General features: G+C 46.2%; 2 protein-coding genes across 2 annotated transcripts in view; one reads left to right on the top strand and one right to left on the bottom strand.

Moving 5' to 3' along the window:
- kctd2 (potassium channel tetramerization domain containing 2) overlaps positions 1-14,945 on the bottom strand; it is a 182,675-nt gene that overhangs the window by 144,196 nt on the left and 23,534 nt on the right. The gene's annotated exons all lie outside the window — the stretch shown is intronic.
- The window catches only part of irbpl (interphotoreceptor retinoid-binding protein like), a gene marked incomplete at both ends in the record, with an annotated part of 50,419 nt that overhangs the window by 25,356 nt on the left and 10,118 nt on the right, over positions 1-14,945 (top strand). Inside the window, 2 exons of the mRNA XM_083787611.1 lie at positions 7,581-9,902; positions 11,906-12,385. Coding sequence (XP_083643737.1) covers positions 7,581-9,902; positions 11,906-12,385 — 2,802 coding nt within the window. The remainder of the gene's footprint in view (positions 1-7,580; positions 9,903-11,905; positions 12,386-14,945) is intronic.

Genomic DNA, 14,945 nt, shown 5'->3' with positions numbered 1-14,945 from the left:
CCTGTTCGGGCTTAAAACCGGCGGCCTAAATGTGATAAATGCTCCGTTTGTACTCAACCATTAAATAATTCCAAAGACGTGGAGAGAAAAATGGTCCTCTAGTTTTATATCCATGTGAAAGTTCTGGCACAAAACGCGTATTTAGTCAATTATCTCCACTTTTTCAAGAGATGCACACGGACATCTTTCTCTCCGGGCGAGGGGGGCCGGAACAATCGATGAACTGATTTTACAAATACGTCCTGTTTAGTGGGGATAATTGACTAAATACACGTTTTGTGACAGAACTTTCACATGGATATATAACTAGAGGACCACCATATTTCACTCCACGTCTTTGGAATTATTTAATGGGTGAGTACAAACAGAGCATTTATCACATTTAGGCCGCCGGTTTTAAGCCCGAACAGGATTTCAGTGAGACGTATCTATGCCTATGATACATGACAATTTACGAAGTATAATTAAATGATCACAGGCATTCTAGGTCTAGGTCTACTCTGTGTTGTTGTTAGCCCCACAAGCAGAACCCAATGGTACTGAAGTTTCTGACATTTTTGAGACCCAGTTACCATGGGATCCTATTCCACCTCTACCATGCCACCTGGTACGCGAACATAAATAAACATAAATACCGTCGGATACGTCCTTTCTGCGCTGTTTGAGGACTTCTGTTCGTTTGAGTGATTCTCCTGTGCCGCGGAAGCCGTTAAGTTTGTTTGACCGATTTGGTCGCTTTGATTCTTCTCTTCCTTCCTTGTTTATTGACACCTCATTGTACCGCCTATCTGGCTAGCTAGTGGCGCTATAGCTATGACAGAGCAGATCAGAGGCAGGAACGTAGCCAGCGGCACAGCGGCACAAGCCAACCCTGCAGCGGGAGGTGGTACAATTGGATGTCAATAAACAAGGCAGGAAGAGAGGAATCAAAGCTTCCAAATCGGTCAAACAAAGTACAAAAATACTTAACGGCTTCCGCGGCACAGGAGAATTCGCAGCGGTATTTATAGTTACTTATAGTTCACACATTCAGAAGCCCTCAAACGAACAGAAGCCCTCAAACATCGCAGAAACCACGTTACCGAAGGTATTTATGTCCGCGTTCCATCATTTCCATACGAAAACACATCACCGCACAGGGACCCTACGGGTCAGCCCGGTTCGGTTCGGATTGGGCTGACCCAGGGGCTTCCGAGAGGGGCTATGTTGTTGTGACCATGCTAAAGCGCTAATTCTGTTAGCATCAGTCCCTTGGTCAAAGATAAGCAAATAAAACAATCTGGCAGTTTAAACACGCAATATTACATGCTTTTAGAGGCGTTTTGTTGCTTTTCTGTGGTCATTAAATACCTGTTGTTGTTACAGTCAGTCAGTCAGTCCAGACTCCACACTGGTGTGTTGTTGTGACAAGGCAGTGAGGCATTTGTAGAAATCCCGTCCATAATTTCGTCCAAACTTATAAAACATAAAAATCGGGATGTTGTTGGGACCCCACCGACACATCTATACCGTAATTATTTTATCAAAGTGCCTGTTAATTAATTCCCAAAGTGTTATTCTTCTCAACGCAGCTTCTCCATACTGACAGGGCAGCAAGCAATGGCTGCCGTGGCAGTTTCTCAGAGCTGTGGAGGGGGGCGGGGACCTGCTCTCCTCGCATAATGAGATGAGGGGTGAGGAGTGGGCGAACGGAGACTGGGAATGCATTGGAGTCAATCTCCGGTCAGCTCAAGATAGTGGGGTTCCGTCTCCATGTTAAATTTAGTTGTCATTTACAACTCATGTAAAAGTTTCACTTTCAGTACTAATTTGAAGGTGAGGGTCTATAGAACCATTTTGGTTCGAGTGGCAATCACCAAAATAAAATAATTGGCCTATAGGGGGCGTAGTCAGGTGCCAACCCCCATCAGCCCTACCAAAATATGTACTGTTGTAACTTTTGATTAAATTATCCAATCTGAACATATGAGATATGTATGGATTCACAATCAGGAGTAGCAGTTGGTACTTAAACCTTATTACATATATAATATTTGTTTCCACCCAGTATTGGTGTATATCCACAAAAATAGCAGGAAAAACGAGCTAAAAACTAGTAGTGGGGTCCCTAGACAGACCGTCATTTACAACTCAACAAAAGTTTAACTTTCACTTCTAATTTGTAGAGAATGACCTAAAGAACAATTTTAGTTCGAGTGGCAAGTCTACAAATTAAAGAAATATATATTTCTGCCAAATTTCCAAAATGGCCAAAATCGGAATTATGTTTATTTGAAAAATGTCTTTATTTTCTTATATTGCTGTTTTTTCTTTGTTTTTCTTGCTATATCAAGTAAATCCTGTGTGAGGAATCAACTGGATTTCAAATATTAATGTTTTGAATAATCTGATATAGAAACAAAATAAAGATGGCTGCCACTTGAATTACTACATTACGCCTAACTTATATCCTGTTGAACCTAGAATGGTGATGTTGGTGCCTATACCTATGTTATTATGAATGACTAATTGTATAAAAACAAAATACATATAATAGGACAATATATAATATTTCACACAAATGAGACAATGTCGTACATATGTGGGGAACTAAAGTTAGATATTGGAATATAATACACCACTCCTGTGTTATATTTGTTTATTTTATTTAATTAGTTACTGTATACTATGTACTGCCACTATAGGGGGCAGAGTAGCAGGTGTGTCTTAATTGTTCAGACTTGGTAGCTTTTTAGTTATAAAACTAAGCATACTGCAGAAGAGCATGAGCTGCACTGATTGCTCTCTTGTGGTATTGATATTTTGAAGGTAAGCAAAAAAGTTAAACATGCATGTCATGAAGGATCCTAAAGTGTTTTTTATGAATATGGATAGTCATGGAGTGCCACGATACGGTCTTCTCCCAGCGCAACTGCCTTGTCGTTTATCTCTTGGGTGAGTTCTACCTTCTGAAATGAATGGTCTGCTGCATATGTTTCTTCACCACAAAAGATACATTCATTACGATTAACAGGTGCACCAGTCCGGCATGATCTTCTTCCCAATGCCACAGCACCTCCAGAATGCATTTTTTTGCACTGTCAAGTGCTGTTGCCCTGTAAAGATGCGGACAAGTTGTATGCCAGGATGCACAATTTAGCTTCATGGATTCTGCATCTGGAAGTTCAACGTCTGGGTGGGGAGAAGTGTCAATTGCTCTGAACTGACTTGCAAGGCCTATGATGTCTGTGTAGGCTCCTTCTCTACGACTGGCAACTGGATTTGCAAGAGGGCAAACAAGTCTTTCCTCAGTTCGCTTTTGGCACATAATGTACAACTGCCATTCCGTTGTCCCAGCCAGGCGGGGTACCTGATGGGAGGGGGAAGGAACGGGTTGGAATAACGTGTCCTTTCCCCTGGCCAGCCGGGGCTCCTGATGGAGGGGAAAGGAACGGGTTGGAATAACGTGTCCCTTCGGGGAACACCCCCGTCCCCGTCCCTGTCCCTGTCAGGTGATAAGAAGCGGCCTGCTCACTCCTCATGCATTATAATAATAACATCTGAGACTTATATAGCGCTTTTCATGACACTCAAAGACGCTTTATACAGCGTTAAGAAAAAGGACAACTTCATTGGAAAAAAACAATTAAAAGAGTAAAACCAATATGACAAGTTTAAAAACACATCAGCGTGGGAAATGTGATCCTGAACAGGTGGGTTTTCAGTGCAGATTTGAAGGTAGGAACTGAAGTGAGGGGGGCATCTCGGATATGTTTGGGGAGAACGTTCCAGAGGGCCCTGTCGTCCCAGGTTTTGCGTTTCTTTTTGTTTTAGGGACCTCAAGGAGGCCGGTGTCGCTGGACCTGAGATGGAAGAGAGAAGCATGAGCTCAATCCGGGGCTTGCAGGCTGGCAGAGGGAGAGAAGCGCCCATGCAGGGGCAAATTGGCACCGGGTGAAAAATGGGTTACAAAACCGTGGGATGAAAATGTAAGAATTAAGATTTTCACGTTATAGGCCCTGATCCAGAAAAGGTTTTTTATAGGACCACTGGTTTAAAGGACACTTTGTATGTTTGTTTAAATCACTATAATATGATGATCCAAATCTTCCATGCAGTTTGGCACACAATGCAGAGACGATGAAAGATGTTGGTTGAACCCGATTGGTTGGCAGTGAATCATCAGACACAGGATCCCATGATGTAAGACTCAGGTTATTAGAAGTTAAGAGATGAGATTATACAGAGCAGAAGGAGGGGGGGGGGGGGGGGTGGGGGGGCAGACGGACTTAAATCCCTGCTGTGCCGCCTGCATGTGTGCATCTCGCCGTCCACCAGAGGGTGCTAAAAACGCTGCCTTAGTTTTCAGGGGCTGAAAACTAGGTTCAAACTCAACGTAATAATCGCCACATTCCTACCATTTATAATCTTGTTCTCATTTAACCCGTTTAGGCCTGACGTCGAAATTAAAAAAAAAAGTCTCAATATTGCTCGATATTTCATGTCAAAGACGCCAAAATTATATGTAATTGGCCACCGACCCCCATCTGAAAAGAATTTGTTCCAGGGACCTTCCAGAAGCAAAGATTTTAGTTAAAAAAAACTCTGAAATAATATACTGTTTATATTCAAAGATTTCCAGCACATTTTCACCACGTTTCTAAAATAGCAGACCTACGAGCTTGTAGATCAGCTATTTTTCAATAGCTAAAGTATAACATAATACTTAAAACACCAAAAGGGGTTCCCGCACAGAATGGGTTAAAAGGCTTAGCGGCCCAGACCAACTTATTGGTTTTATGCTGCGTGTGTTGCGATCAGCTGCACGTGGGACAGCTGTTGCTTAACTTATACGCCGTCATACAGAGAAGTAGGCTAACTGTTTGCATCACGCTGGAAAGGGAGAGGGGATTAGGAAGGAAAGACAGAAAAGGGAAGTTACTAATGAACGTAGTCCAGGTCAAGGCTTATAAAACCACCACACTGCATGCCACCACACCAGTTATTAACTAGATAAAGTGCCCATCGGCACAGGTCTCCACCAGGGCAGGTCAGGTTGTGGCCTCCTGGTGGCGCTATAATAGGCCAATGTGAAAAGGGTGGCATTTCTTCTTGCCTTGGATGGCAATTGGATGATTTGAGGCTTTTTGTTCAAAACGGGCCAATGTTAGCCAATGAGGATGGAAAATGATATATCGGACAGATCCGTCTTGAACACATGACTATAGAGATAGTGTGTAAGCCAATCAGTGTAGAATCTGAGAAATCCAACAGACTCGTCTTGATCACATGACTACAGAGATCATGTGGACCGATTTGCGTGAGATTGGGATGAAATCTGTGCGACTAACATAAGCAATGTGTTTTACAGAAATCGGCCTCATGGTGGCGCTATAACGGGCAGATGTGGAGGGATGCAGGGACAATGTTTTTCCATGGCCTCTAGGGAGTGCGCATACATAAGTTGTATACAGATCGATGCTGTTATAGCTAAAAACAGGAATTGGCCTGTTATAGCGCCACCGTGAGGCTGATTCGGGGGGACATTTGTGGCATGTCATCCTCGGCCTAGTGGCCTAGTGGCCTAGTTTGCACACTGTGTTTGTGATTTGTGGCATTTTTTCGAAACAGACCAATCGTGTGAGCTTTGGAGGCCAATCTTAGCCAATCAGGATGGAAGATGGGAAATGGTGCCGCTCTGTGTTGATCACATGACTATGGAGATAGTGTATACCGAATTGTGAGATGTATGGATAAAATGTGTACGAGTAATCTACAGAAATGTGTTTTGCCTATGTCGACCTCATGGTGGCTCAATAACCGGTCGTTGAGGAATATTAGGGCAGAGGTTCGTCATTGGCATCCAGGGGGTGTGTGTGCAAAGTTTGGCATGGATCGGGCCAACGGTGCCGGATATTAGGTGCCGTAATTAGAGATTACGGACGGACAGATGGACGGACGGACGGAAGGAAGGAAGGAAGGAAGGACACACACACGGACGGAGTGCAAAACATACTCTCCCCCCATGCCTTCGGCCTGGTGGAGACAATGATAACCTATATACGTAAACCCCCTTTGGTGTTATAAGTATTATTTTAGCTCTTGAAAACAACAGGGGTCTGCTGGGGGTCTGGTCGGCCAAATACAAATAATAGGACATAGGTTTTTTTCCGGTTTTTTGTTTAGGATTTAGAAGACATTCTTTTAGAATCGGCCTCAGGTCTAAATGAGTCTAAACTTTATATTCTATATTGTATGTTCCTTCTGACCTACACACACACTGCAAAGCAAGGCCTTTATACGTACAGTAGTGACTGAGGTCTTCAATGTAGTGAGAGAGGCTTTGACTCAACATTCAGTCCAAGTCATGACTGAGTGTTCGTTTAACCCGGAATGTTGGAAATGGACCCTGTACTGTAGCAGGTCGCGGTCTTGAACGAGAATGAACACGCAGGATTTTGCCATGTGAAAATTGTGAATGTGTCTAATTCTGACCTAAATGTCTGTGTGTGTGTGTGTGTGTGTGTGTGTGTGTGTGTGTGTGTGTGTGTGTGTGTGTGTGTGTGTGTGTGTGTGTGTGTGTGTGTGTGTGTGTGTGTGTGTGTGTGTGTGTGTGTGTGTGTGTGTGTGCGTGCGTGCGTGCGTGCGTGCGTGCGTGCGTGCGTGCGTGCGTGCGTGCGTGCGTGCGTGCGTGCGTGCGTGTGTGCGTGCGTGTGTGTGTGTGTGTGCGCGTCCTTTTTAAGACGGCTTTGCAACGTTCCCACGATTGTGTAATCATGCTGTTCCTGGACTGACCCAGACATGACCCCTTAAAACCTCCGCACCTGGCCAGCTCTGTGTGTGTGTGTGTGTGTGTGTGTGTGTGTGTGTGTGTGTGTGTGTGTGTGTGTGTGTGAGGGTGTGTGTGTGTGTGTGTGTGCGTGCGTGAGTGTGTCCGTGCGTGTGTGTGTGTACTTTTGAACATCAAATACATGTGTAATGTGCCCTCGGCTATTTTCACAGAAACGTTTTCCTATTTGTGTCAAATGTTTTGCCTGTTGTGACATCATCACATGAAATGTTCTGGTTCATGTGGTGCTACATTGTTCTATTTTTGATTGATTGATTGAAGCACAACTCAATACAAAAACTGTTAACTGTGAGTGGACGACCCAATAAAGCATTACGCTTGTTTACAAGAGGGTACTATGCCGAGATCTAACGACAACAGTGTCAAATACCAAACAAACCATGGCACCAAATAGAAACCCAGATGTGTACAACACGTGCGGCTCGACCTCTCGCTGCATTTCCAAATTATCTGCTTTTTCTTTTTTTGGTCTGCTATTGTCTGCCAGCTGATGCGCCACATATAATGCGATTAAAGGTTTATTGGGGACAAAAGCCTCTTATGTCGATGATGATGTGGGTCCAAAAAAAAAAGAAGAAAAAAGGAAAAAAAACACACCCAGTGACAGTGAATTTTCTTTTCCTCTCCAAACAAACGCTGCGATTGCTTTCTGCACAGTAGAAGAGCAGCAGCTGCCCAACAGGAGACAGAGAGAGACTCAGTGAGAGGACGAAAGAGACAACGTCAGCTCCTCTTGACCGTGTCCGCGTAGCGTCTCAGAAATGGCGGGGTTTTGGCTCTCGCCGACGACACTTTTGCCGGCGCTTCTTCTCTGCCTCGGCTCGTCCTCCTCCTCCGGCAGCAACCCGCCACCGTTCCAGCCCGCGCTGGTGCTCGACATGGCCAAGATCCTGCTCGACAACTACTGCCTCCCCGAGAACCTGGTGGGCATGCAGGAGGCCATCCAGCAGGCCATCAGCAGCGGCGAGATCCTCCAGATCTCCGACAAGAAGACGCTGGCTTCGGTGCTCACGGTCGGCGTGCAGGGCGCCCTGAACGACCCGCGGCTGACCGTGTCCTACGAGCCCAACTTCGTGGCCGTGATGCCGCCGGCGCTGCCCTCGCTGCCCGCCGAGCAGCTGATACGGCTGGTGAGGAACTCGGTGAAGCTGGACGTCCTGGAGGGCAACGTGGGCTACCTGAGGATCGACCGCATCGTCGGCGAGGAGACCATGGCCAAGCTGGGCCCCCTGCTGAGGGACAACGTCTGGAACAAGGTGGCCCGCACGTCCTCGCTGATCTTCGACCTGAGGTACAGCACGGCGGGAGAGCTCTCCGGTGTTCCCTTCATCGTGTCCTACTTCTCGGACCCCGAGCCCCTCGTTCACATCGACACCGTCTTTGACAGGCCCTCCAACGCCACCCGGGAGCTGTGGACCATGGCCTCCATATCGGGCGAGCGGTATGGAAAGACGAAGGACGTGATCATTTTGACCAGCAAGCGCACGGTGGGCGCGGCCGAGGCCGTGGCGTACACGCTGAAGCACCTGAACAGGGCCATCGTCGTGGGCGAGCGGTCGGCCGGTGGGTCAGTGAGAGTGCAGAAAATCAAGATCGGGGACTCCGGGTTCTACATCACGGTTCCCGTGGCGAGATCCATCAACCCCATCACGGGCCAGAGCTGGGAGGTGAGCGGCGTTGCGCCGTCGGTCACTGTCCTCGCCAAGGAGGCCGTCGGCAGCGCGAAGGCCCTGCTGGCCATGAGGAGCGCCATCCCCAAGGCCGTGCAGAACATCTCGGACATCATCAGGAGGTTCTACGCCTTCACCGACCGAGTGCATGCTCTCCTTCACCACCTGGAGTACACAGACTTCTTCTCGATCATCTCCGAGGAGGACCTGGCGACCAAACTCAACCAGGAGCTCCAGCTGGTCTCGGAAGACCCTCGCCTGATCATCAAGCACACGGACGACGACATCGCCCTCACGGGGGACTCGGACCCTGGGAAGGTTGTAGATGATTCGGCGTCACTAGAGGCGTTGGTTGATAGAGTGTTCAAAGTGCAGATCCTCCCAGGAAATACCGGTTATCTCCGCTTCGATGAGTTTATAGAGTCGTCCATGGTGGACAAACTAGGACAGCTCATGGCTAAAAGGGTCTGGGAGCCTCTGAAAGACACCGAAAACCTTCTCATTGACCTGCGCTATAACACCGCCGGGTCATCCGCCTCCCTAGCGCTGATCCTTTCCTATCTCCACGATGCCTCGCAGAAACGGCATTTCTTCACCATATACGACCGAACTCAGAACACGACGAGGGAATACGACACCCTGCCTGGGCTCACGGGACCCGTCTATGGGTCCAAGCGTGGCGTCTACGTGTTGACCAGCTATTACACCGCGGGCGTCGGAGAAGAGTTCGCCTACCTCATGCAGTCCTTGCATCGCGGCACGGTCATCGGGGAGATCACCTCCGGCACCCTGATGCACTCCAAGTCGTTCCAAATCGAGGGCACGGACATCGCCATCACCGTCCCTTTCATCAACTTCATCGACAACAACGCGGAATGCTGGCTGGGAGGCGGCGTGGTCCCTGACGCCATCGTGCTCGCCGAGGAGGCCGTGGAGCACGTCCGCGAGGTCATCCGTTTCCACCGGGGCGTCATGGCGCTGATAGAAGGAGCCATGGCGCTCCTCGAAACCCACTACGCCATCCCCGACGTGGCCGCCAGAGTCAGCAAGACGCTGCTGCGCAAGTGGACGGACGGGGCGTACCGCTCGGTGGTCGACTTCGAGTCGCTGGCGTCGCAGCTCACAGCCGACCTGCAGGAGACCTCGGGCGACCACCGCCTCCACATCTTCTACTGCGACGTGGAGCTTGAGACGCTGGACATCGTTCCCAAGATGCCGTCGGCCGAGGAGGCGGGGTACATCATCGACGCGCTGTTCAAGGTGGAGGTGATGCCGGGCAACGTGGGCTACCTGCGCTTCGACATGATGGCCGACGTGGAGGTGGTGAAGACCATCGGCCCGCAGCTCATCAAGCTGGTCTGGAACAAGATCGTCAACACCGACACGCTCGTCGTCGACATGCGGTATGTATGACACTGCGCAAAAAAAGCATGGAATACGGGTATGTATATGGCAACTCCCGTTAAACTTTCCAACAAACTCCTGTAAACTCCCGAATTGTACCATCACACCTGTATATTTCCGTATATTACTGTATATGCCTGCTAAATTTCAGGTTTACGGGCAAATATAGTGCCCATAATTGCCCGTTAACTCCTCTTTTCACACAGTGTGATGTAGCAATATGTGCAGTTCGGTTTATCCTAGAGAGTCCGGTTATGAGTTAATACACAGAGATTACAAGTAGCCCAAAACATGACATAGTATTAAATTATTCTGAAGTGAAATATAAGGCAATAGACAGTGGTCCCATGGAGCCTACTGCACTCACGATTTCCGTGTATGATTTAGATACATGAACAGCAAAAGAATATGGATAAAGAAATACGAGCCTTGTTATTTCACAAATTAAGTAATTAATTCACTCCACAGTATGATATGATATGATATGATATGATATGATAATAATAATAAAACTTTATTTGTATAGCACCTTTCATGACATGAAATGCAGCTCAAAGTGCTTTACAGAACAATGGAGAATAAAAGAAAAGCAAGGCAACGACATTAAAAAACAAGCAGTAATGCAGTACAGTGAGAAAATAAAAGATCAATTAAAGGCAATGTTGTAGAAGTGGGTCTTGAGCTGAGCTTTAAAAATGTCTACAGAGGCTGCCTGACGAAGGTACAGAGGGAGCTTGTTCCAAGCCGACGGCCCGTAGAAGCAAAAAGCTGCTTCCCCGTATTTTTTAGTTGCCATTTTTTTGGGCAAAGCGAGCAAGCCGGCGGTGGAAGACCTTAGGGGGCGGTTTGGGACATATTTAGGCAGGCAGTCATGTAGGTAGGAAGGTGCGAGACCATTGAGAGCTTTATAGACAAGTAAAATAATTTTAAAAACAATCCTAAAAACAACCGGAAGCCAGTGCAGTGATGCCAAAACTGGAGTAATATGTTCTCTCATCTTAGTTCTAGTTAAAACTCTGGCTGCTGCATTTTGGACAAGTTGTAATCTGTCAGTTGTTTTCTTAGGCAGTCCTGAAAAAAGTGCATTGCAGTAATCAAGCCGAGAAAAATGATGATATGATATAGTACTTTATTGTCAGTTTGCACTGAAATTTGTTTTGCGACCCAGCGGCCTTGTATGCAACACATACACACATTTGACATAACACAGGACAAAAAATGAAAATATATACATACATAGAAACATAAGGGCAGAGAGCAATGTCCACAGCTCAGTCTAGTCCTGCGGCCAAAATCCTGATTAAGCCTCAGAGTCGACTGATGAACAAAATACCTCTTCAGTCTGACCTTATTGTATGCTGGAACACTAGTGTATGCTGTATGCTGGAAGACACGATTGTCTGGGCCGCACCCCAAGGTCGGTTGTCATCAGATGGCCTAACCGGAGAGCTCTGAAGGAGTTTTTAATATCGCTTCCAGTACACTAGATCAGGGCTGGTCTGTGGCCTCTCGTTTTAATTGGACCACGTACACTAGTCACTATGGAGTGTGGACACTCTTTTAAGTAATGTTATAGATGCTCTAAAACAGTGGTTCCCAAAGTGGGGTCCAGGGACCCCCAGGGGTCCTTGAGGGAGTTCCAGGGGGTCCCCAGCTAAGTGATAGTTTGGAACCAAATGGACCTTATGGGTCTGTAACTCTGAGAGTGTACAAATGGAATCACCATTTGTACTCTCTCAGAGTTAAATTGACATTGATTTTACAATATAAATTGGGGTCCCAGAGATAGAAATTACATTACATACACACAACTGGGGGGTCCTTGAAATTAAACGGGTTGAGAATCGTTGCTAGAGCCGTAAAAAAATCTTCTCGTATGGGGGGTCCCTGGCATATATCTTCAAAAGGGGGGTCTAATTAGTGTCAATTTGGGGGGGTCCTTGACGTGAAAAGGTTTGGGAACCGACTGCTCAAAAAAGGTTTCTTTTTACACCAACAACAGGTACAACACGGGCATCTACACCACGGCCATTCCTCTGCTGTGCACCTACTTCTTCGACGGCGAGCCGCCACCCAAGCACCTCTACTCGGTCTTCAACCGCTCCACCAACGCCGTGACGGAGGTGCTGACGTCGCCGCAGGTCCTGGGCCAGCGCTACGGCTCGTCCCGGGACGTCTTCATCCTCACGTCCCACATGACGGGCTCGGCGGCCGAGGTGTTCGTCCGCACCATGAAGGACCTGGGCCGCGCCACCGTGGTCGGCGAGCCCACCATGGGCGGCTCGCTGTCCAGCGGCACCTACCAGATCGGGGACAGCATCCTGTACGCCTCGGTGCCCAACCTGGCGGTGCTGAGCGCCGCCACGGGGAAGGTGTGGAGCGTGTCGGGCGTCGAGCCGCACATCATCTGCCAGGCGAGCGACGCGCTGAAGGTGGCCCAGAAGGTCATATCGTCGAGGCGGGCGAAGAGAGGCCACAGGAAGTAATCGTCGGTGTCGTTCTGTTTTTAATAGGGGTGCACGGTTACGAAATTATGACCGATCTCCGATCTCCGATTATTTGCAGGGTCATATCCGAGCCGATAACGATTCTGACCGATTCCGATATTATACAGAGGACCACAATGGAAACAAGCCTATAGGCCCTATAGGGGCTTGGCCCAAAGCCTGTTAATAAATTATTCAATCAATCAATAAATAAATAGCATAATACTTTTCCAAGTGGCTACTGAATGAGATGAGTACACAAATAAAATTTAGATTATATTATTAATTGTGTTTATTTGTTTTTGCTGGTGAAAACCGATTAAAATAATCTGTATTATTTTGAGACAGATATGGCATCTTTATGGCCGATATGGCCAGTTCCGATTGTGCTACCGATTAATCGTGCATCCCTATAGTTTTTAATCTACCTTCAACTTGATTACTTTACCCTTTGTTTAATTACAGTACACTTCATGCATAACAACTATATCAGGGTTCCTTGGTAGTTCTGCTATAGTTAGCACAATAGGCACATGCTCCTTGTGAGTTGAAGGGTTTGAATCTGACTCCCGGTGTCCTATCTCGAGTGTCTCGAGTGCCTCGTCTGTCTGTCTGTCTGTCTGTCCTGACTCTCTATATGCACTGTCCTTTCTGTGTAAACCAACCAACCAACAAAGGAAGAAGTCAGACATTACAACTATAGCCTATACATCACAAGAGTTAAGACTATAGTGTATACTTGATGAAGTATAAATTAAGGCCATACATGGACCCTGATCTGAAATACATAGGATTTAAGATTTTTTGTTGTTGAAAATAACAGATCAACAAGCTCACGCAGCGCATACTGTAGCAATGTGACACATTGTGAGCTTGTAGGTTGGCTATTTTCAAGTAGCCGATCTGTAGGGTTAAAGTGGTCAGACTAATTGTGATGCTACATTAACCAATTATTCTGCATGGGGAACCCCCTGGGGACCCCCTGGAACCCTTTGCAAAAGATAATCAGTACTCAGTCTCGGGTACATTTGCTTAAGTGCAGTACTCAAGTAAATGTGTTTCCTTACTGTCCACGACTGGCTCGTGGACACTTTTGCTCGTTGAAATATGACGTTGTAAAACACTCTAACCTTTTCAAACACGATACGTGAAGATAGAGCAGAAACCAAGGAAACATCAGAGTTTATTACTATTATTCTTCACATTAAATGTGAAGAAGAAAAACAATAATGCACATCCCAGTGTCCGAATACGGTGCTGGACCCAAAAAGTGACTAAATGAAGAAAAAAAGTGGAATGTCCGCACACAATATATAATTCTGCTCCCCGTCCTTTTTATTTCAACCTAAATACAATACTATAATATAACTGTATAATACTAAATACAGTTATTGGAGCCCGGAGTGGCGAAACATTGTTGTATTTAGGTTGAAATAAAAGGGATGGGGAGCAGAATTATATCGTGTGCGGACATTCCACTTTTTTCTTCATTTGATCACATTAAATGTGAACCATAATCCATGTGGTCCAAGAAAAAAAAAGTCAAACCTTAATGATTCTAGATAATTTCATTTTTTATATATATATATATTGATACACTTTGTATTAATTTGGGCACCTTAAAACTCCTCTATTTGCACTTACTGTATAGGGAAGCACATCCCAGAAGAAAAGATGAAAACTGTGATGATATGAGATGCCTTTTGTTTTGAAATATGATGACATCAGTGTGTTGTTTTTAAACTTTGTGTAATTCCTGTTGACATCACATGTATTACTAATACCAAATGCATAATCCGACAATGTATTGTACGTGTTTGTTGACCCATTTTTACGTGACTACAGAACCAGTGTAGGTTTAGAAATAAATGTACTTTGGTGTTTTTGAATTAATCTTTTTAATGTTTAAAATATATGTATGGGTATGTGTCACTTATATGTAGGCTTATCTTATGTAGGCCTACGTATGTGGTCTTGTTGTTTTTCTTTCCTACTACCAAAAGCACTTCCAGAATGTCCTTGTGCAATTGTTAAGCACTGAAAACAACCAGTAGAGGGAGCCATTTGCAAAGAAACCTACAAACTGTCACTGTTCACTTCCTCTACTATTCTGTTGCTGCAGGCAAAGATCTCTCCTCCGTTATTTTACCCCGCAATAAAGTATTTAAACCACACACACAAATAAACGAACTTGTTCATGATATTGGCTTCGTTATATTTAACAATATTATTAACAACAATGTCCGTTACTGTAATTGACAAATAAGTCTGCTTGCTGGTGATAAGACATGTTTCTTCTATGTTGAGCAGCACATTGAACAGGGAAGTTGAGGGAACATGGGGCGGCGGTGGCTCAGGGGTAGGGCGGCGGTGGCTCAGGGGTAGGGCGGCGGTGGCTCAGGGGTAGAGTGGCCGGATGGCAAGGTTGCCAGTTCGAATCCGGGCTCCCTCAGCGACGGCTCCAGAAAATTGTGACTGGGGGTGCTATGGTGGGGTCTGGCTATTTCAAGGAGGGGGGGGGGGGCTGAATCTTCGTTTACATATAGAAGTCAGTCA

The sequence above is a fragment of the Protomyctophum parallelum genome (genome assembly GCF_964188405.1).
Source record: "Protomyctophum parallelum genome assembly, chromosome: 17".
Classification (NCBI taxonomy): Eukaryota; Metazoa; Chordata; class Actinopteri; order Myctophiformes; family Myctophidae; genus Protomyctophum; species Protomyctophum parallelum.
This window is presented reverse-complemented; position numbering and strand designations above follow the sequence as displayed.